General features: G+C 57.8%; 2 protein-coding genes and 1 non-coding gene across 4 annotated transcripts; all 3 read left to right on the top strand.

Annotated features, from left to right (window-relative positions):
• The first annotated feature begins 3648 nt into the window (after positions 1-3648).
• ATN1 (atrophin 1) lies at positions 3649-16975 on the top strand. 2 transcript variants are annotated; one of them, XM_047787655.1, is made up of 10 exons: positions 3649-4075; positions 9211-9404; positions 9677-9814; positions 9958-10071; positions 11023-13025; positions 13190-13412; positions 13779-14475; positions 15600-15743; positions 16060-16240; positions 16410-16975. In XM_047787655.1, the coding sequence occupies exons 2-10, from the start codon at positions 9378-9380 to the stop codon at positions 16441-16443; spliced, it is 3561 nt and encodes a 1186-aa protein (XP_047643611.1). In that variant the 5' UTR covers positions 3649-4075; positions 9211-9377; the 3' UTR covers positions 16444-16975. The 2 variants fall into 2 exon arrangements, with proteins under 2 accessions (XP_047643611.1, XP_047643612.1); XM_047787656.1 differs by having other exon boundaries at positions 3920-4075; positions 11026-13025.
• Positions 16976-17814: 839 nt separating this feature from the next.
• On the top strand, positions 17815-19607 carry C7H12orf57 (chromosome 7 C12orf57 homolog). The gene is made up of 3 exons (XM_047787659.1): positions 17815-18180; positions 18441-18617; positions 19378-19607. The coding sequence occupies exons 1-3, from the start codon at positions 18129-18131 to the stop codon at positions 19527-19529; spliced, it is 381 nt and encodes a 126-aa protein (XP_047643615.1). The 5' UTR covers positions 17815-18128; the 3' UTR covers positions 19530-19607.
• LOC125131863 (U7 small nuclear RNA) lies at positions 17817-17877 on the top strand. The gene has a single exon (XR_007136044.1). It is a non-coding gene; the product is annotated as a U7 small nuclear RNA (small nuclear RNA).
• Positions 19608-19948: the final 341 nt, after the last annotated feature.

Below are 19948 nucleotides of genomic sequence, written 5' to 3'. Positions count from 1 at the left end.
CTAGAAGTACCAAAAATTGTGCATGTATGCATTTTTTGGAGAAAGGGATTCACCAAGGGCCTTGACCAAAGAAGGAATAAAGCCGTGGGCTGCAGCGGTTCCCACACTGGGCCTCTCTCAGACAAAGTCCTGGCTGCTTCTGGGATAGAACAGCACTGCTCCTGCAAGCTGAGGATTGGGGGAGGGAAGAATGGGGGTACAGAGGAGGCTTAAGGAAACCTGGCCTTCCGATAAACTGGAGGTTCAGGACCTGGAGTGCTCAGCAGACCCCTGGCTGGGTGCGCCTGTGAGGAGGGTGCCAGTGTGTGGCCAGAGACTCATTATGATTCTTCAGCTCCAGAGGCGCTCCAGCCTTGATATGGGAACCCAGGAACCACCCAGGGGGAGAAGCCCCCTCACACGCCAGGGGCCATGGAGAGGTCTGCGGCCACTAGAGGGAGTGGAGGTTCTGCAAGATAGCCCCCTGCCCCCAGGGTCCGAGGTGGGAGGAATTTTGAGGTGGCTTCCTCTGGGGGGCTCCCTCTCTGTTTCTACTCTGAGTTCTGGTCCTGGACCCCCTCTGCCGTCCTGCTCAGCCCGAGGACTGGAAGACGATTCCAGGTTCCAGTTCTCTATGGTCAGGACCCGTTTCTCTGCTCTTCTCCTTCCTGTGAGAGTCAACTGACAACTCACCCATTTTCAGTCCAGAGGGCTTCTCGCTCCCTGTCCTCTGCGCCTCTTCATTCCAGTGTGGGCAGCTCAGCTTTCTCTTCTCCGCCGTCTCCTGGCGCCCCTTTCTGTTTCCCTTGGGGCACACTGGCTAGGTCACCTTCTCTTGGTCCCCCCCCAACCCCTCAGGTACTGGGTTGGATTGGGTTACAGCCAGTTCTGCCTGGGCCTCCCAGGCCCCTCTCTCCACTTTCCTTTTGTGCTGTTGCCTGGAGACGGGTGGGTGGGTCGTGGGGGGCTGGGGCCAGAGAGGGAGCTGGGGTGAGGGATGGTGGGTGGATGTGTGATGCTCCCTGAGGCTGAGTTGCGGCCCGCCCCTCAGGTAGGGGAGGTAATGGAGGGGACAGCCCCTGGCTTCTCTTCTCATTCTCCCCATCCCCTGTTCCTACAAATGCCAAAGTTGTTCTTTTTTTTTTTTTCTTTCCTTTTTTTAAACTTTTTAAGGCTGCACCCACAGCATATGGAGGTTCCCAGGCTAGGGGTCAAATCAGACCTACAGCTGCTGGTCTACACCACAGCCCCAACAATGCAGGATCCGAGCCATGTCTGCGACCTACACCGCAGCTCATGGCAACGCCGGATCCTTAACCCCCTGGGCAAAGCCAGGGATCAAACTTGCAACCTCATGGTTACCCGCTGGATTGGTTTCCCATGTGCCACAACAAGGAACTTCCTAAGTTTTTCTTTTAGGCTCAGATGTGTCACCACCCTAGCCCATCCCTTAGTGGTTAAAAAAAAGGAGGGAGAAGAACTCAGCCTGGAAGGGAGTTGGGAAGGGCCTGGGCCTGAGCCCAGTGAGGGACTGAACCAAGCTTGCAGACGGAGAGGAAATGCAATGGGGGGGGGGGGGAGTCTAGGAACGAAGTTGGGAGTTGGGAAGAAGCCGGGCTCTCCTAGGGCACTGGGGAAGGGAGTGGGCAGCGGCTGGGGTGGGGCCCTCTGGAAATGGATTAGGAAGGTGGGCCTGGGGTAATAAAATGAGTGCCAACTAATTCTAGAGGCAGAAGAGTGGTGATTCATTCCTAGTCCAAGGAAGCCTTCCTGCTCAGGTTCCCCAGTGCTACAGAATCCATCGAGAGCTTTTGGGTATTCCAAGAACTTGGCTGAGCCTGGCCCAAGGAAATATGAGGCAAAATCTACTTGTTGCTACAGAGCCCTTTCCAGAAGGCTGGTGGGATCCTGCCTTCAGGGCCCACTCTTGGCCTCTAGCTGGCCTGGCGACACACATACCCCGCCCCCACCCCAAACCCGGAGCGCTGCTGAGGGCTCCCAATCCAGACTCCGGCTCCAGCTCTTCCTGTTTCCCAGCCTGCCTCCCTCCCATTCTCTGGCCTTCCCAATCTCTGCTGCCAAAAATCACCCAGCATCTTGGTGTCCTTTGTCCGGGGAGATGTTGCTGCTTGGTGTGAGGCAGGGAGAGAGCCCAGTAGACACTGGGGGTGGTCTGGGGGTGCTGGCCTCATGGCTGAAAAGTGGGAATGGCTGGGGACTGTCAGAGCCACAGGCAGCGTGGAGAGCAGTCCGTGGTGGGACTGTCCCCACCTTAGAAGGACTGGGATTGGGGAACCAGGGCACCTGGGGTTGTCTCCATGTGGAGCCTCCTCCCCACCCACCTCTTCCCGGTGGCCCAAAGTACCACAAGTGATGACTTCGGACAGACGAAGGAAAACGGAGTTACCACCAGCCAGTGGGCCTGAGGATGGTGTCCCCTTCCCTCCCGGGGCTTGTCCTCCCCCATTTCTACCGTTTCCTTTGGCTTTCCCCTCCCATCTCCACTAGCAGGTCCTTCCCGGCATGGACCTCCCTTCCTCCGTCTTGTCACCGAAGGGCTAGTCTGGCTTACATTTCCTCCTAATCTTCTTTACACCCCCCTCCACTTTGGCCCCATTCTGTCCACCCTGTCTTGCCCACAGACACCCTCCTCCACTCTTTTGGAACCCCCCCCACCCCCAGAACCCAGCCGTCCCTGTCCCCCACTTTCTCTTCCCACCCAGAACCCAGTCCTCCTCGAATATGCACCTGGCCCCACCTCCTTCATCCTTTCTTAAGGTTCTTCTAGCTTTGCTTTCTCTTTCCCCAAGACATCACTAGGTTTGTCATTCCCCCAACTTCTTACCTTCCCCATCCCTTTGTCAACACCAGTCACCCCCAAACTCTTCACTCTCCTCCAGAAATCCCGTTCTCCTGTATATGTCTCCATCTTTTCAATATCTTCCCCTCCTTATGACCCCCAAACTTCCAGCCCCTTTGCACGATTGCCTCCCAAACCTTTCCTGCTACGCTAGGTGTCTGCCAGACACTATCACCCCAAGCTTCTTTCACCTCCCCTGTCACACATCTCATTGTCCCCAGGAAGCTCTGTCTCGCTCCAACCTAACCCCATTACCCCATCTCTGCTACATACCCACAACCTCCCCCCTTGCCTCTGCCACACAACCCTGGGCCCCCAAACTTCTCCAGCCTCCCCCATCTCTGCCCCTACAACCCACGGCTCCTCCTACCCAGCCCGCTCCCGCGCCAGGCCCGCGGGCTCCCCGCATTCCGCCACGGCGAACCCCTCCCCGCGCCCCGGCCCCCTCGGCCTCGGTCTTGGCCAACTCGCGCGGCGCCTCCCCCTTTCCGATCCCCCTCTCCGCCCCTCCTCGCCGCTCGCCTCGCGCTCCCTCCCTCGCGGCTCCCTCCCTGCCCCTCTCTCCTCCGTTCCTCCGCGCTCCCTCCTTCTCCCTCTTCCTCCCTTCTCCCATCCCCCTCTCCCAGGCTCCCTCCCTTCGCCGTCCGCTTTCCTGTGCGAGTCGCCGGACGCGCCGCCCAGCCCGCCCGCCCGCAGCCCCGCGTCGGGCCGGGGCCTCGGGCCGGGACCCGTTTCAGGGGGACCGCCGGCCTCAGGGAGGAGCCAGGAGGGGGCGAGGGAGAAGACCGCCCGGGAAGGGGCGGGGGCCGCGGGCGGAGGCCGCCTAGGGGGCCGGGGATCGCGCAAGTGCGGGCTGCGCGGGGCGGGCGCGGGCGGCTGGCGGGAGGCAGCGGGTCGGAGCCGCGCGGAGGGCCGGCCTGGCCGCGGGGGCGGGCGGGCGGGCTGCGCGGCCCGGACGTTCTGGGCGGCCGGGGTAGGCGGCGGGCCTGGGGAGGGGCAGAACTAGAGCGGGGACTGGGATTTGCTTCGGGGGCCGGCGGGCGATCGGGGCCAGGTGGGGGAAGAGGGAGGATGGGGGCCGCCCTCCGGGGGGGTCGGGGCCGCCGCCGCCGCCGTCGCGGCGGCGACTGAAGCCGGAAAGAGAGGGGGGCGGGGGAGCGGCCGCCGCCGCCCCCCAGAGGCGCCGGAGCCCCAAATCCCGCTCGGAGCCAGCCAGCCGTCCCGAGCTACAAACAGGTAAGATCTGCTGCCGCCCGGGCCTTGCGCTCGCCCGGGTTCTGGCCCGCGGCTCCCCACCCCCACCCCTCCCAGTTCCCCCTCCTGCCGCCGCCGCCGCCTCCATTTGTTATTTTTCCCCGATCTGGTCCCCTACTGCGGGCCCTGGCTGGCCTGAGACTGGGGGCTCAGGGGGTGGGGCCGGCCCCGGAGGAGGGATGGGGGCCTGGACGCCCGGAGGATCGGGAAGGTGGGGGGAGGTGGGAGGGTCACAGGAGGAGGGCTGGTGGGGCGGGAGTGCGGCCAGAATCCCGGGACCTAAAGAGGAACCCCCGAGGTGGAGGGTTGGCGCAGGAAAACCGGGATGCCCGTCAGGGGGGCCTTGGGGCGAAGGCAAAAAGGAATGGAGAGATGGCAACGAGGTGGGGCAGGAGGACTCCAGGAAAAGCCTCAAAGGCCCAGAACCCGGTTTCAGATCCTGGGGTTCGGGGTGCTAGGTATAGAAGGGAGGTGGGAAATGGGGAAGGGGTGTGGTACGTGGAAAGAGAGGGATTGTAGCTGATGAGGGAGGAGAATGGAACTGAGGGGGGCTCAGAGATGGCCGAGGAGAGGGCCACCCTTGAAAAGAAGGGGAGGTGCTCCCGAGTGGAAGTGGGAAGGCGATGCCTTTGTGACTCAATTTTCTTTCCTCTACTCCAGGTCACCTCTGACCTTGTTTTTGCAATCCCAGACATAGGTGCTTCTTGGAGAGGGGCACGCTAGGGCCCGGTAGTGTGGGTCCTCCCGCAACTGATGAGGAAGATGCGAACACTGAAGGGAGAGTTTAGGGAGGAAGGGTTTCCGGGAGGGTGGAAACAGAGGGGAGCATTTGGGCAATCTTACAGGCACACCAAACAAGTCGTGACCCCCAACCTCAAACCCCCAGAACACCCCTGCGCCTCTAGCTGTGGTTTCCTTAAGCGGTGGGTGGATCTTCATTAGTGTTTTGTGCTCTGAGATTTCCCTTTGTGCGTAGACTTTTTTTCTGCCGGGGTAGGTACTCTTAAGCTCCCTTCCCTGAGGGTGCTGTAGGAGGACAGGAGTTGCTTTGGCAACTGGAGGGGGAGTGACTGGTAGATGGACCCCTGGGACAGACTCTTGAGGGGCAAGTTCTGCCTCTTCGTTGCCATGGCAGTGACCCAGTGGGATGTCCAATAGATGGGGGTTCTGCATCTCCACTGGGCCTTTCAGCCTCTGGCTATGTCCTTGGGACGCTCGGCTGGATTCTGAAGGATGTTTTGGGTGCTGCTGGTGGAGAGGAGTTTCCCCAGGGGTCCACCGTGTCCACCCAGCAGTCTTTGGAACAGGTAGACATGTTACTTGCAGGTGGTAGGTGTTTCTCCAGGTCCCTCCCCTTAGGCATGATGGGAGGATGGGAATGCTCCTGTTCCAAGTTATACCATCTTTTGGCAGTTCTTGCTGGCCTCTATCTCCCTTGTTATTAGGAAGTTTTTGGATGGTCTTGTTGCTTCTTTGCACAGATATTCTTCCATTTTCTTAAACTTGAGTCTTCCTGCCCAAGTATCCCTTTTCCTCTGTCCCAGACTCTTCCCCACAGTAACCCCCTCGCTCATCTGACCTCCAACCTTCCGTTTCTCTGAACTTGTAGGGATGGCTGGGCTCTCCGCACCCCTCCCAGGTGAGGGTCGCCCAGGGGAGAGGGCTGTAAAACAGCCTGGTGCAGTGGAAATATTCCAGAATAGGAACCTGGAGACCTGGGTCTAGTCCTGGCTGTACCTACTAACTGTGACCTTGGGCAAGTCACTTTCCTTTGAGCCTTGGCTTCATTGTCCAATGAAGGGGTTGTAGATAAGATGATATCTGAGACCCCGCTGACAACTGTAGATTCTAAGGCTTAGGCCAATGCCTTGTTATCTGCTGGCCCGGGCTGCATTGTTATCTAGAGTTACTTTGGACTGGTTTGTTAGTCTGGCAGGTTTGGAATGATGGCGGGGGCTGGGCCAGTGGTCTTGAAATTTACCCTGCAAGCCCATCCTGGAAATCCTTGTGCCTTGGATGTAATGCAGTCTTTCTGATATCTTCCTCATATTGCTCTCTTAATTTCTTTTCCTGTTCTTACTTTGAGACCATTTCCCTATCTTCGGTGCCTAGGCTTAGTGTTTTGCAGATACATAGTAGGTGCTTTATAAATCGGAGAAGGAATCTGAGCTACTCTTAGCTCAGCTTGTTGGTGCCGAAATACGCTCCAGGTTCAGGAAGGTCCGTGCAACCCAACCCTACCTCTTTCTCGCTCCTGCCACTCCTTATCCCCAGGGTCACCTGCCTTTTATGAGTGCTTTTCTCCTTCAGAGCTCCTCATTGCTAATTTTATCAGATTCCAGCTGATTAAAAAAGTTAGGGTGGGGGCGGGGGCACACCAGGCTTTCTCTGTTCTTCAAGAACATTTTGCTGCTTTCCTCTGGCCTTTTGGATCCCATAACTCTCACCGACAGTGAACAAGTTCTGGGATAGGAAGGAGGGATGAGCACCCGCCTTTAGACGAGCTGGCAGAGACACACGAGGCACAGTTGTTTCTGTTGTACTTTTGTTGGGATTATTTTCCCCTTTGGTTATGTTGGGTTTTGTCCTTTAGGGTTTTGGAGGGTCGACGATATTTGAAAACCAATTTACCCAACAGCTCAATACTGTGGTAAATAGTTGTAGTGGAAGAGAAATGGCCTGTTTACGGGGCTCTAAGTTCAGAAGACCTGAGGCTCTGTCCCAGCTCTTTTGTGACTCTTAAGTAAATTGTTATTAAGTTTCCTGGAAAGGTTAGTCTCACGCCTCACCGCAAGCCTCAGGAGAGTTCAGTGGAGGTGAGAGAGAAGTAATTGCTCTGTATTCCTTGGGACAAATAAGTTATAGAATGTGGAAAGGCCATTTGTCTATGGAGGCCCCCTAACTCCGAATAGGTGGGGAAGCCTACTGTGCTCCCCCTGAGGCCAGCAGTGCTTCATTCAGGAAGATCCTGCTGAAGCTAGTGGGTTTACAGGTCAGTAACAAGAACAGACCAGAACACGCATATGTACACGAGATCCACGGGGAGGAAAGAAAACTGTAAGAAGATAATCATTTTTACTCCCAGAAGTTCTTATGGTCAGTGATATGGAGAGACATGACATTTAGCAAGAAATACAAACAAGTGCAACTGAAAATTACTGATATGTAGATACAGATATATAGAAAGAGACAGCTACGGCGGAGAGGAGGTAAGTCCCTGTCCCAGCCAGGTGGGAGGATAGGCTTACACATTTGTCAGTTTGTCGTGTGTGCTCACTGACATTCACTGATTTGGGTAGTCACGTGAAAGCCCTGACTTTTTCTCTAGCCTGAGGGAACCCAAGCACGGTGGGGGGGAGGGGGGTCTTACGAGACTCTCAGAAATGAAGTTCTGCACTTGAGGGGAGACCTAGGTTTGGCCTTGGGCCTGGGAGGGCCGTGCGCCTTGCACTGTAAAATGGGGCATTGTTCTCCCGCCTACCCTGATGTGAGAAAAGTTTCTTTTCATATCTCTGGGACTGATCTAGGCCTTCTGAGAGTTCGCCCCACTAACTTTTTTTTTTTTCTGGTCTTTTTCGTTCTGCACCCACAGCATATAGAGGTTCCCAGGCTACTAGGCGTCAATGTAGAGCTATAGCTGCTGGCCTCTGCCACACCCACGGCAATGCCAGATCCGAGCCACATGTGCGACCTACACCACAGCCCATGGCAACACCGGATCCTTACCCCACGGAGCAGCGGGGCCAGGGATCGAATCTGCATCCCTTTGGATGCTAGTCAGATTCGTTTCTGCTTAGCCACGACAGGAACTCCCCCACCAACTTCTTTTTTCTTTTCTTTTTTTTTTTTTTTTGTTGCTATTTCTTGGGCCGCTCTCGCGGCATATGGAGGTTCCCAGGCTAGGGGTCGAATCGGAGCTGTAGCCGCCAGCCTACGCCAGAACCACAGCAACTCGGGATCCGAGCCTTGTCTGCAACCTACACCACAGCTCACGGCAACGCCGGATTGTTCACCCACTGAGCAAGGGCAGGGACCGAACCCGCAACCTCATGGTTCCTAGTCGGATTCGGATTCGTTAACCACTGTGCCACGACGGGAACTCCTCCCCCACCAACTTCTAATGAGAGTATAGATAGGTACTGAAGAAAGAGCATGGGGCTTGATTCTGGAGCTGCCACTGGTTCCTCACGGAGTATTCATCACATGAAGTTGGGCAAGGCACAGTCACCATCTTTTATCCTTCAGTTTCCTCACCTATATAATGGGAAGAATACCTGCTTCTTAGGGTTGGATATAAATATTAAATAAAATAGTACATGGCTCAGTGGTTAATGAACTGGATTAGGATCCATGAAGATGCAGGTTTGATCCCTAGCCCCGCTCCGTGGGGTAAGGATCTGGTGTTGCCATGAGCTGTGTAGGTTGCAGATGTGGCTCGGAACCCATGTTGCTGTGGTGGTGGCGTAGGCTGGCAACTATAGCTCCGATTTGACCCCTAGCCTGGGAACCTCCATATGCCGCGGGAGCGGCCGAAAGAAATAATAGCAAAAAGACCAAAAAAAAAAAAGTTAACTAATATTTCAGCTACTTTTCTTTTGTTGTCTTTTTAGGATTGAAACTGCGGCATATGGAGGTTCCCAGGCTAGGGGTTAGATACGAGCCCCATCTTCAACCGATGCTGCAACTTGCGGCAATGCCAGATCCTTTAATCCACTGAGCAAGGCCAGGGATGGAACCTGCATCCTCATAGATACTAGTTGGGTTCTTAACCCGCTGAGCCACAACAGGAACTCCTCAGCTGCTTTCCTTTTTGCTCCGTTATACGGCTCTGTGGAATTCATGTGTACGCGTGTATTTCCTAGGCATCCTGAAGGGTGAAACAGGGTGATCTCCTGAATCGGGGCGCATAGGTACACTTGAGTTTTCTGCCTTCCCAAGGGACGAAAGAGATAATTTTGCACGCAGCGTGTCCCTCACATACACATAACGGGAAACTCATGGGTAAGCCAGCCCTGTCTGGTGGCTGAGCTGCTTACTCAACCCCTCGACAGGCACAGTAGTATCCCCTTCAGACCCTGTTCCCCAGATTGGAGACTTTGATGGTCTTTTTTCAACAGGCTTCACTGAAAACGGACCCTGCAAGTTCCAGGTGCCTCTCCTGGAAACTTGGAGATCCTGCTTCCTGCTTCCCAGGCCACAGCTCTGGGGAACTTAGGGTGAAGCAGATAAGTTTCTGTATTCAGCTGCCCAGGCGGAGGAGAATGGGGTCTCCACAGCCTGAAGAATGAAGACACGACAGAATAAAGACTCAGTGAGTAGTAACTAAAGCGAGACATGAAAGATCGGGGGGCAGGGAAGCTCCTGGCCTGTCCCAGAGCCCAGCCCACCCCCTACCACCCACGTCCACTCTTCCTCCCTCCTTCCCAGCGCCAGACCCCCCCCATCCGCCCCCGACAGCCACAGCCTGGCTTTGAACCCCATCCTTCTGACACCCACTGGAGGGGAAGACTGAGAATAAGGCAGATGGTAAAGTGAAGTGCAATGTAGAAAACTACATCATCGGCTTGCTTCCTTCTCTCTCAGATGTCAATGAGGAGTGGACGGAAGAAAGAGGCCCCTGGGCCCCGGGAAGAACTGAGATCGAGGGGTCGGGCCTCCCCTGGAGGGGTCAGCACGTCCAGCAGTGATGGCAAAGCCGAGAAGTCTAGGCAGACGGCCAAGGTATTCTGTCCCCAGGTCCTCCCACAGGATGCCCGGGCACCGGGACTGATGGGGTGTGTGTGTGTTGGGGAGCTTCCTGTCTGGCAGAGGGTACCCGTGGAGCTTGGGAGGTATAAGACAGGAATTTTCTTCCTCTCTAACAGAAGGCCCGGGTAGAGGAAGCCTCCACCCCAAAGGTCAGCAAGCAGGGCCGGAGCGAGGAGATCTCAGAGAGTGAAAGTGAGGAGACCAACGCACCAAAAAAGACCAAAACTGAGGTGGGAGACACTTGCAGCCATCCTGACCCGTTTTCTGACTATTCTTTCCCCCAAATTCCCTTTTGTTCATGAGTCCTATTTTATTTTTTTATTTTTAGGGCCTTGTTTGCGGCATATGGAGGTTCCCAGGCTAGGGGTCGAATCAGAGCTATAGCCACCAGCCTACACTGCAGCCAGAGAAACGTGGGATCCAGGTTGTGTCTGCGACCTACACCACAGCTCATGGCAATGCTGGATCCTTAACCCACTGAGCGAGGCCAGGGATCGAACCTGCCAGTCAGATTTGTTTCTGTGGAGCCACGATGGGAACGGAACTCCTTATGATTCCTATTTTAATCTTGCCTAGAAAATGACAGAAAAGTCTTATCCTAATGCTTATTAAAGTAGCCTAACATAATGTCAGTCAGATCTTGAGGGCTTTGGCCAGACTGTCAGATGACCAGGCAGGGCCCAAAGGGCACTGGAAGAGTGTGGGGGATTCTAGCCTCTCCTTTTCCAGGTCCTGGATTTCATGCACAGGCTGGGGAGGAGATCCAGGGTGAGAAGTCTTAGTGGAAGGAACAAATAGATCACAAGGAGCATGCAGAAGTGGTCTTTTGAAGCACTAGTGGTTTGTGGGATGTTTAGTTAAAGGGGTAGATGAGATGAGAGGATGGCGGATGAGCTGGTGGAAGACAGGGATTTGGGTTGTGGTTGGGGAGAAGGTGCTGGAGATGGACACTTGAGGAAAGAACAGGGTTTCACAAGGAGGGAACTCCGGCTGCTGCCAGGGAGCAGCAGAGATGGGGGAAGAGTGGAAGACATGGCAGCAAGGAGGGATTGGGCAAGTGTGTTCATCACTTCATAGCACGGTGGTGTGCTGTGAGCGGGAAATTATTTTGTTCAAGGGAGGCCCCAAATCTAAGGGAAACAAAGAAGGAAAAGGGAAAAATGGCCCTTCTTTTTCTACAGCAGGAGCTCCCTCGGCCGCAGTCTCCCTCGGATCTGGATAGTTTGGATGGGCGGAGCCTTAATGATGATGGCAGCAGCGACCCTAGGGACATCGACCAGGACAACCGAAGCACGTCCCCCAGCATCTACAGCCCCGGGAGTGTGGAGAATGACTCCGACTCGTCTTCTGGCCTGTCCCAGGGCCCAGCCCGCCCCTACCACCCACCTCCACTCTTTCCTCCTTCCCCTCCGCCACCAGACAGCACCCCCCGACAGCCAGAGCCTGGTTTTGAACCCCATCCTTCTGTGACACCCACTGGATATCATGCTCCCATGGAGCCCCCCACATCGCGAATGTTCCAGGCTCCACCAGGGGCCCCTCCCCCGCATCCACAGCTCTATCCTGGGGGCACTGGTGGAGGAGTTTTATCTGGACCCCCAATGGGTTCCAAGGGGGGAGGGGCTGCTTCTTCAGCGGTGGCCCCTAGTGGGGGTAAGCAGCATCCCCCTCCCACCACCCCCATTTCAATATCGAGCTCCGCGGCTGGTGGTGCTCCTCCAACAAAGCCGCCTAACACTCCAGTTGGTGGTGGGAACCTACCCACTGCTCCACCACCAGCCACTTTCCCTCACGTGACACCAAACCTGCCTCCCCCACCTGCCCTGAGACCCCTTAACAATGCATCAGCCTCTCCTCCTGGCCTGGGGGCCCAGCCCCTACCTGGGCATCTGCCCTCTCCCCATTCCATGGGGCAGGGTATGGGTGGACTTCCTCCTGGCCCAGAGAAGGGCCCTACTCTTGCTCCCTCACCCCACCCTCTGCCCCCTGCTTCCTCCTCCTCTGCCCCAGCCCCTCCAATGAGGTATCCTTATTCATCTTCCGGTAGCTCTGCAGCAGCCTCCTCTTCCAGTTCTGCCTCTGTCTCCCAGTACCCAGCTTCCCAAGCACTGCCCAGTTATCCCCACTCCTTCCCTCCCCCAACCAGCCTCTCTGTCTCCAATCAGCCACCCAAGTATACTCAGCCTTCTCTCCCATCCCAAGCTGTGTGGAGCCAGGGTCCTCCCCCACCTCCTCCCTACGGCCGCCTCTTAGCCAACAGCAATGCCCACCCAGGCCCCTTCCCTCCTTCTGCTGGAGGCCAGTCCACTGCTCACCCACCAGCCCCAGCACATCACCATCACCACCAGCAACAGCAACAGCAGCAGCAGCAGCAGCAGCAGCAGCAGCAGCAGCAGCAACATCATGGGAGCTCTGGTCCCCCTCCACCTGGAGCGTATCCTCACTCCCTGGAGAGCAATAGCTCCCACCATGCACACCCTTATGCCATGTCTCCCTCCCTGGGGTCTCTGAGGCCCTACCCGCCAGGGCCAGCACACCTGCCCCCACCTCATAGCCAGGTGTCCTACAGCCAAGCAGGCCCCAATGGCCCCCCAGCCTCTTCCTCTTCCAATTCCTCTTCCTCCTCTCAAGGGTCCTACCCATGTTCCCACCCGTCTCCTTCCCAGGGCCCCCAAGGGGCGCCCTACCCCTTCCCATCCGTGCCTCCGGTCACCACCTCCTCAGCCACACTTTCCACGGTCATTGCCACAGTGGCTTCCTCCCCAGCAGGCTACAAAACAGCCTCCCCACCCGGGCCCCCACCGTATGGCAAGAGAGCCCCATCCCCAGGGGCCTACAAGACCGCTACCCCACCCGGGTACAAGCCGGGGTCACCGCCCTCCTTCCGAACCGGGACCCCGCCGGGCTATCGAGGCGCCTCGCCGCCCGCAGGCCCAGGGACCTTCAAGCCGGGCTCACCCGCCGTGGGGCCCGGGCCACTACCACCGGCGGGACCCTCGGGCCTGTCATCTCTGCCACCACCCACTGCGGCCCCCGCCTCAGGGCCACCCCTGAGCGCCACGCAGATCAAACAGGAACCCGCTGAAGAGTATGAGACCCCCGAGAGCCCAGCGCCCCCGGCCCGCAGCCCCTCACCCCCTCCCAAAGTGGTAGACGTGCCCAGCCATGCCAGCCAGTCGGCCAGGTGAGCACCAGGGCGGGATGCTGCGGGTGCGGGAGGGGCCTTGCGTTCGTGTGGCGCTTTTGAAAGTACCCCTGGCCCTGGCCTCGCCCAGGCAGCCCGCACCCGCCGATTCCAAGCGGGGCCGCTCGCAGGAGCTGAGCGCGCGCCGCTTCCGCGCCCGGCAGGTTCAACAAACACCTGGACCGCGGCTTTAACTCGTGCGCGCGCAGCGACCTGTACTTCGTGCCGCTAGAGGGCTCCAAGCTGGCCAAGAAGCGAGCCGACCTGGTGGAGAAGGTGCGGCGCGAGGCCGAGCAGCGCGCTCGCGAGGAAAAGGAGCGCGAGCGCGAGCGGGAACGCGAGAAGGAACGTGAGCGCGAGAAGGAACGCGAGCTGGAGCGCAGCGTGGTGAGTGCGTCAGCGCACGCGTGGCCCGCCCTCTGCGCGGCGCGAGCAGCCTCCGGGCGGGGTGGTCATGCGCCGCCCTGTCGGAGAGGAGGAACTATTGCAGCAGCCCGGGAAATGGAGACCCAGGGATTCCAGTGGGAGGAGTTGCATCCCTGGGTTGGGGGGACGGTACGCTCAGGTCAGAGTACCTGTGGACCGTAGGAAGGGCCACTGTCCTACGTAGGAAGGGAAGGGGTCTGGGGAGTCCCTGGTAGTCTGAGTTACAAGTTGAGGCTTTAGCCTGAGACAAGTAGTCAGCTGAGGGTCAGGACCAGCCATCTCTTCCCGACCTACCCTTTTGACCCCGATGCTCCCTCTATCCAACAGAAGTTGGCTCAGGAGGGCCGTGCTCCAGTGGAATGCCCATCTCTCGGCCCGGTGCCCCATCGCCCTCCATTTGAACCGGGCAGTGCTGTGGCTACAGTGCCCCCCTACCTGGGTCCCGACACTCCAGCCCTGCGCACCCTCAGTGAATACGCCCGGCCCCACGTCATGTCTCCTGGCAATCGCAACCATCCATTCTACGTGCCCCTGGGGGCAGTGGACCCGGGGCTCCTGGGTTACAATGTCCCGGCCCTGTACAGCAGTGACCCAGCGGCCCGGGAGAGGGAGCGAGAAGCCCGTGAACGAGATCTGCGCGACCGCCTCAAGCCTGGCTTCGAGGTGAAGCCCAGTGAGCTGGAACCCCTACACGGGGTCCCTGGGCCAGGCCTGGATCCCTTCCCCCGACACGGGGGCCTGGCTCTGCAGCCTGGTCCGCCTGGCTTGCACCCTTTCCCCTTCCATCCGAGTCTGGGGCCGCTGGAGAGAGAACGTCTAGCGCTCGCAGCTGGGCCTGCCCTGCGCCCTGACATGTCCTACGCTGAGCGTCTGGCAGCTGAGAGGCAGCACGCGGAAAGGGTAGCCGCCCTGGGCAACGACCCGCTGGCCCGGCTGCAGATGCTTAATGTGACCCCCCATCACCACCAGCACTCCCACATCCACTCTCACCTGCACCTCCACCAGCAGGATGCCATCCACGCAGGTGAGGCTCCAGTTCCCTGGCCCTGGCCCTGTGAGGCCACCTTGCCCCTTGGCAAGTGATGGGGCCCTTCTGTTCCTCAGGCGGGGATGTCCCTCCCCACCTCTGGCACAAGCCTCTCTCCTGAGACGGCTGCCCCTGTCCTTGCCTCCCTGGCCTGTCTCCTGTCCTAGTGGTGCTACGAAGACCCTACCCTACACCTCAGCCCTCTTCAGGTCTGCCACCCACCCCCCAGAGACCCAAGGTGGAAACCTTTAAGGGAGCATGACCTTGAGGCCTGAGCCTGAGCCCTTCACAGAACTATCTTCTTGAAACTTTGGATTCAACTCTGGTTGTTTCTTGCCATTGTCTCCTGGCTGACGTGTTTCCTGTTCTTCTCCACTTTAAGATCCGTGACCTTCCAGAAAGAGTCCTGTAGCTCTGGTTGTGGGATCATAGGTGACAGTGAGCTTCTCTCACTGTCCTCTCACAGTACTTCTTTTCTTTTTTGTCCTTTCACCTTTTCTAGGGCCGCTCCCGCGGCACATGGAGGTGCCCAGGCTAGGGGTCCAATAGGAGCTGGAGCCGCCGGCCTACACCAGGGCCACAGCAACGCGGGATCTGACCCACATCTGCGACCTACACCACAGCTCATGGCAATGCCAGATCCTTACCCCACTGAGCAAGGCCAGGGATTGAACCTGCAACCTTATGGTTCTTAGATTCATTCACCACTGAGCCACGACGGGAACGCCTCACAGTACCTCTTTTCACCAGAACATTGCCCCATCTAGCCTCAGAGTCACATTCATTCCAGGCTCCATTGCTTTCTCTCTCTTAGGTTCTCCTCTCCCTGTCTCGTTTTCTAAACTTTGTGTCCTCTTCCATCTTCTCTAAGCAGCCCATCCCCCTTTTCCTGTTCCTCAGATCCCTCTGACACCTGCCATCCCTACGTCCTGACTCCAGTAGGGTCTTGCCCTGTCCATCTCCCAGGCCCCTGGTTCCTCCTTGGTGCCTCCTTAATGCCCTGGATCTCCCTGTGTTCGAATGTCCACCCCTCTTGCCAGGTGTGGATCCCTTCCCTCCCAAGTGCATGGTTTTCCCCAAACTTGCCTTCTCGTGACACCTTCCTCTTCTCTACCCTCCAGCCTCTGCCTCGGTGCACCCTCTCATTGATCCCCTGGCCTCAGGGTCTCACCTTACCCGGATCCCCTACCCAGCTGGGACCCTCCCCAACCCCCTTCTTCCTCACCCTCTGCACGAGAACGAAGTTCTTCGTCACCAGCTCTTTGGTAAGGATGGGGGTTGGGGGTGGGGGAGATTTCTGAGTGAAGGGCAGAAAGGAGGGAATTAGCCGGTGGGACTGGCCTTGCTGGACTTGGGGAGAGGTGAGGCGGTGTCCAGAGGAGCTGGGAATGGGAATAGGAGAGCTGGAGTCCCTGCTCAAGAGAGGCGCAGGGTTAGGGCCAGGCTAAGGGCTCCTGCAGGACTGGCTGTCACCTAATGGCTGTCACCTAAGTTATTTAGTGTCTGTTTCCTCTGTGTGTCAAGGGGCCAGCTACCTCCTGGCCCTGCCGGTCATGTGCCCCCTGCCCTTCCTGCCCACAGCTGCTCCTTACCGGGACCTGCCAGCCTCCCTCTCTGCCCCAATGTCAGCAGCTCACCAGCTGCAGGCCATGCACGCGCAGTCCGCTGAGCTGCAGCGCTTGGCACTGGAGCAGCAGCAGTGGCTGCACGCCCATCACCCACTGCACAGCGTGCCGCTGCCTGCCCAGGAGGATTACTACAGGTACCACAGGGCACCCTAGGCCAGGCCAATGGGATGCTACTTAGCCCGTCTGGGATGGGGTGAGGCCCTCGAGGCAGGGAACCCCTCCCCCACCATCCTCTGTGAGAGAGGTCGGGTCAGGATGGGTCTCAGTCTCTCAGGCCCTGTTCTGCACCCCCTCTTCCCCCAGTCACCTGAAGAAGGAAAGCGACAAGCCGCTGTAGAACCTGCGACCAAGAGAGCACCCGCGGCCCCTGCATCTGGACTCTGGAGGCCTCCCTCCCCGCCTGCCACCCAGCCGAGAGGGGGTGCTGCTCAGCCCCAGGGCCTGGGGCTTCTGGGCTAGAGGGAGGAAGGAAGGGACAGATGGAAGGCCAAGGCTCCTGTGATGTGCGTGCGGAGGTGGGGAGGTGGAGGGGGTGGGGGCAGAAAGCGCACAGTTTCTTGGACCGCTCCCTCTCCCTTGTCCCCCGGCTTTCCCCCCCCCTCCCCGCCCCCGCCCCCGTCCCCGCGGCCACCGCCCCTCCCCCACCCCGTTGGTGTGATTATTTCATCTGTTAGATGTGGCTGTTTTGCGTAGCATCGTGTGCCGCCCTGCCCCTCCCCAGTCCCCGTGTGCGCGCTCCCACTGCGATGTATGCCCCTGCCCCTCCCCCACATTAATAATTTATATATATAAATATCTATATGATGCTCTTTAAAAAATATCCCAAACAAAACCAACCAAACAAAAACATCCTCACGACTCCCCAGGAAGATGGCTGTGGCTGTTTCTTTGTGGGGTATGGGGGGCCGGGGTGGTGATGTGGGTCTCTGGGCAGCGGCGGCCCAGCGCCTAGAGAGAAAGCTACCGGACTACCGGAGGCTAGTCCGGAAGTGGATAGAGACCCGGGAGAGTTGGAGACGGGAGCTGGAAGAGCCCAGGGCCTTGGAGACCTGGCTCCGCTGGAGTGGAGTCCCATCCTTCCAATGGTGGGCAGTCACGATGCTGATGGCCTACGACAGGCAAGACCCTGACGTGCTCCAGGAAACCGCTTAGACGGGTTTCTGTCACCGGGCCCGCAGCTAGGAGCCGCCAGAGACCTGAATTCTTAACGTAGAAGAGTAAGAAACTGATGAATTGGAGGGTCGGGGGCGTGGCTGCAATAGGTTAAAGCAATTGGAACCCTGAAGTCTTAAGCGCTCTAGGGTTTGAGGAGGGAGTGGGTGACAATTTCTAACGCCCTGAAGGGAAGGGAAATTATAGGGCGTTACTGCACACCCCTACACCAGGCCATTTTAGGAGAGCGCGAAAGCCGCTTCAGCGTCAAGTCTTCACTGCCGCGAGGCCCCGTCTCGGTTCTTAAGAAGGGGAGTGACTGGCTTCGCTCTCAGCCAATCGGCATCGAGTAATTTGCATAGACTCGTATCAAATGTTCCCAAACTCTAGAAACGAATGTTTAAGAGAGTTCTTTAGAATTCTGTTTTCACCTCTAAAAGTTACAATGTGCCTCGTTGTTTGTACTGCAGTAGGAATTAGGAAACGCTGGTCGGAACTCACCCTCACTAATAGTGGAGTTTGCGGATATGCCGCCTTCTCGCCAGAGCGGTGCTCTCGTAGTGTACAGCTCTTTTAGAATTTGTCCAGCAGGTTTTCCGGTTTATACCGGAAAACCCTTCACTCAGAGTGTTTTCAACAATAGAAAGAGTTGGGCTGAAACGAGTTGGTGTCTGATTGACTGGTTTTAGTTAAGTACCCGAGGTCTCAACCTGTTTCCGAGGGCGCGGGGAGGTTGGGACTCCATCAGTAAGCTTCCGGCTTCAGCTGATACAGCTTCCCTTCCACCCCCACCCGCCTGGGAAGCTGCGCTAGAAGGTTCTCTTTTCTGGAGTGTTTCCGTGGCGCCGCTGCACGTGCATCTTTTGTCCTATGGCGTCCGCCTCGGCCCAAGCCGCTGCTTTGAGCGCGGAACAGGCCAAGGGTGAGAATCCTCCTTAGTTGCCGGGTGGGCTTCCTGCCGGAGGAGGGTGCGGGCAGAAAATCACAGGCGAGAGATGTGACTGCATTCGCCGGGAACTGGGGGCGCGCGGTACCATCCTCCTTCAAAGAGGGGTCCTTGCTTCTTAAAGCGAGGGATTTGGGGGCCGAGTGATTCGGTTATTACGGCTTCAGGCCAGTAATTCCCTTGCCCTCTTCCTTGTGCCCTTTGCTCCGATGCCCTGGGCTGCATCCTTCGCACAGTGGTCCTGGCGGAGGTGATCCAAGCGTTCTCGGCCCCGGAGAACGCCGTGCGCATGGACGAGGCTCGGGATAACGCGTGCAACGACATGGGTAAGATGCTGCAATTCGTGCTGCCCGTGGCCACGCAGATTCAGCAGGAGGTTATCAAAGCCTATGGCTTCAGCTGCGACGGGGAAGGTAGGTCGGACTGGGGAGTGAAGGTAGCCTGGGTGGAGGAGAGGGCGATGGATCGTCGCGTCCCTGAGCCGTCGTCCCCTTTCTCGCCACATGGCGGCAGCCACAATCTAACAGTATTGGCACTTAGAGCCCAGGGTCTACTGTGAACTTGAGCCAGGTGAAGTCTTAAGTGCATTTTGTAGTTACCATTAATTATATTGCTATCCCATTTTAAGATGAGGAAACAAACTCTAGTAGTAAACCAAGTTGTTAGGTCACAGCAGAGCTGAAACCTAACCCCGTTTTGATAGCTTTTAGTGAGATGTCTGCATGACAGCACCTTTCTGCAGCCCCTCCAAGCTGTTCCAGCTGATCTCTCGGGGTTGGCTGTTCAGTTTATTGAACCGGGTGTTTATTAATTCAGCCCTGCTGGCCCAGAGCTCTCTTCTGTCCTGGTTATGGACTGGCAATCTGGTTGATGTGCATCCTTTGTGCTCTTGTGACTAAATTGTTAAAATGGTTCACGTGATAGGGGCGAACACACTGCTTTGAGATATTTTCATTCACTGCATCCCAGCCAGTTGTGTCCAGTGTAGACCGGGAAGGGGTTGATCCAGACCACACAGGGCAAAGACCTGCATGAGTCTTGTTTCGCAGACAGCTAGCTACCTGGCCGGGGGGTGGGGTGGGCAGCAGCTAGTGACTCGGGCTGCCCCCTCCTGCTGTCCTGGGCTCCTCCAGCCCCTGGGGGGTGAGGGTTGACGTTCTGCTCCCCTTGCAGGTGTTCTTAAGTTTGCCCGCTTGGTCAAATCTTACGAAGCTCAGGATCCTGAGATCGCCAGCCTGTCTGGCAAGCTGAAGGCATTGTTCCTGCCGCCCATGACCCTGCCGCCCCACGGACCTGCTTCGGGTGGCAGCGTGGCCGCCTCCTGAAGGTTGGCCCTCCCGTGGCACTGCCCGGGAAGGGAAGACCTTGGTGTTCTGGAGGATAATAAATGTGCCTGGGACTTAGTCTTGGCGTCAGTCTTTTGTGACCCTGACAACCCCTACATCCTGGCCCAGTTCCCTCAGCCTTTCAGGCCGCTCCGGCTCCCTGTCCAGATCCTTCCTGTGCTCCGGCTGCCAGCAAGCTCCAATGGCCGGGGGAAGGATGGGCCGGTCCCTCACCACCCTGGGTCTGGGGGCCTGCCCCGGCGGCGTCGGCGGCGGCGGCGCCTCCTCTGAGTGGGGCTGCCTGGGCTTTTGCGGGGGGGCCCCTTGGCTTCTGGACGCTGGGAGGCTCCCCCATTGGTTGGTGTGCCCTCGGCCAGCATTACTTCCTGGTCTTCGCCCCCACCCTGCCTCCCGCGGCT

This window comes from Phacochoerus africanus, chromosome 7, assembly GCF_016906955.1.
Source record: "Phacochoerus africanus isolate WHEZ1 chromosome 7, ROS_Pafr_v1, whole genome shotgun sequence".
NCBI lineage: Eukaryota > Metazoa > Chordata > Mammalia > Artiodactyla > Suidae > Phacochoerus > Phacochoerus africanus.
This window is presented reverse-complemented; position numbering and strand designations above follow the sequence as displayed.

Bases quoted from the DNA above. Each gene is read 5' to 3' on its own strand.
- ATN1 (XM_047787655.1), top strand. From the start codon at position 9,378: ATGAAGACACGACAGAATAAAGACTCA. The intron at 13,026-13,189 runs GTGAGCACCAGG...CGCGCCCGGCAG, and splicing joins CATGCCAGCCAGTCGGCCAG to GTTCAACAAACACCTGGACC. The intron at 16,241-16,409 runs GTACCACAGGGC...CTCTTCCCCCAG, and splicing joins GCCCAGGAGGATTACTACAG to TCACCTGAAGAAGGAAAGCG.
- C7H12orf57 (XM_047787659.1), top strand. From the start codon at position 18,129: ATGGCGTCCGCCTCGGCCCAAGCCGCTGCTTTGAGCGCGGAACAGGCC. The intron at 18,181-18,440 runs GTGAGAATCCTC...TCCTTCGCACAG, and splicing joins GAGCGCGGAACAGGCCAAGG to TGGTCCTGGCGGAGGTGATC. The intron at 18,618-19,377 runs GTAGGTCGGACT...CTCCCCTTGCAG, and splicing joins CTTCAGCTGCGACGGGGAAG to GTGTTCTTAAGTTTGCCCGC.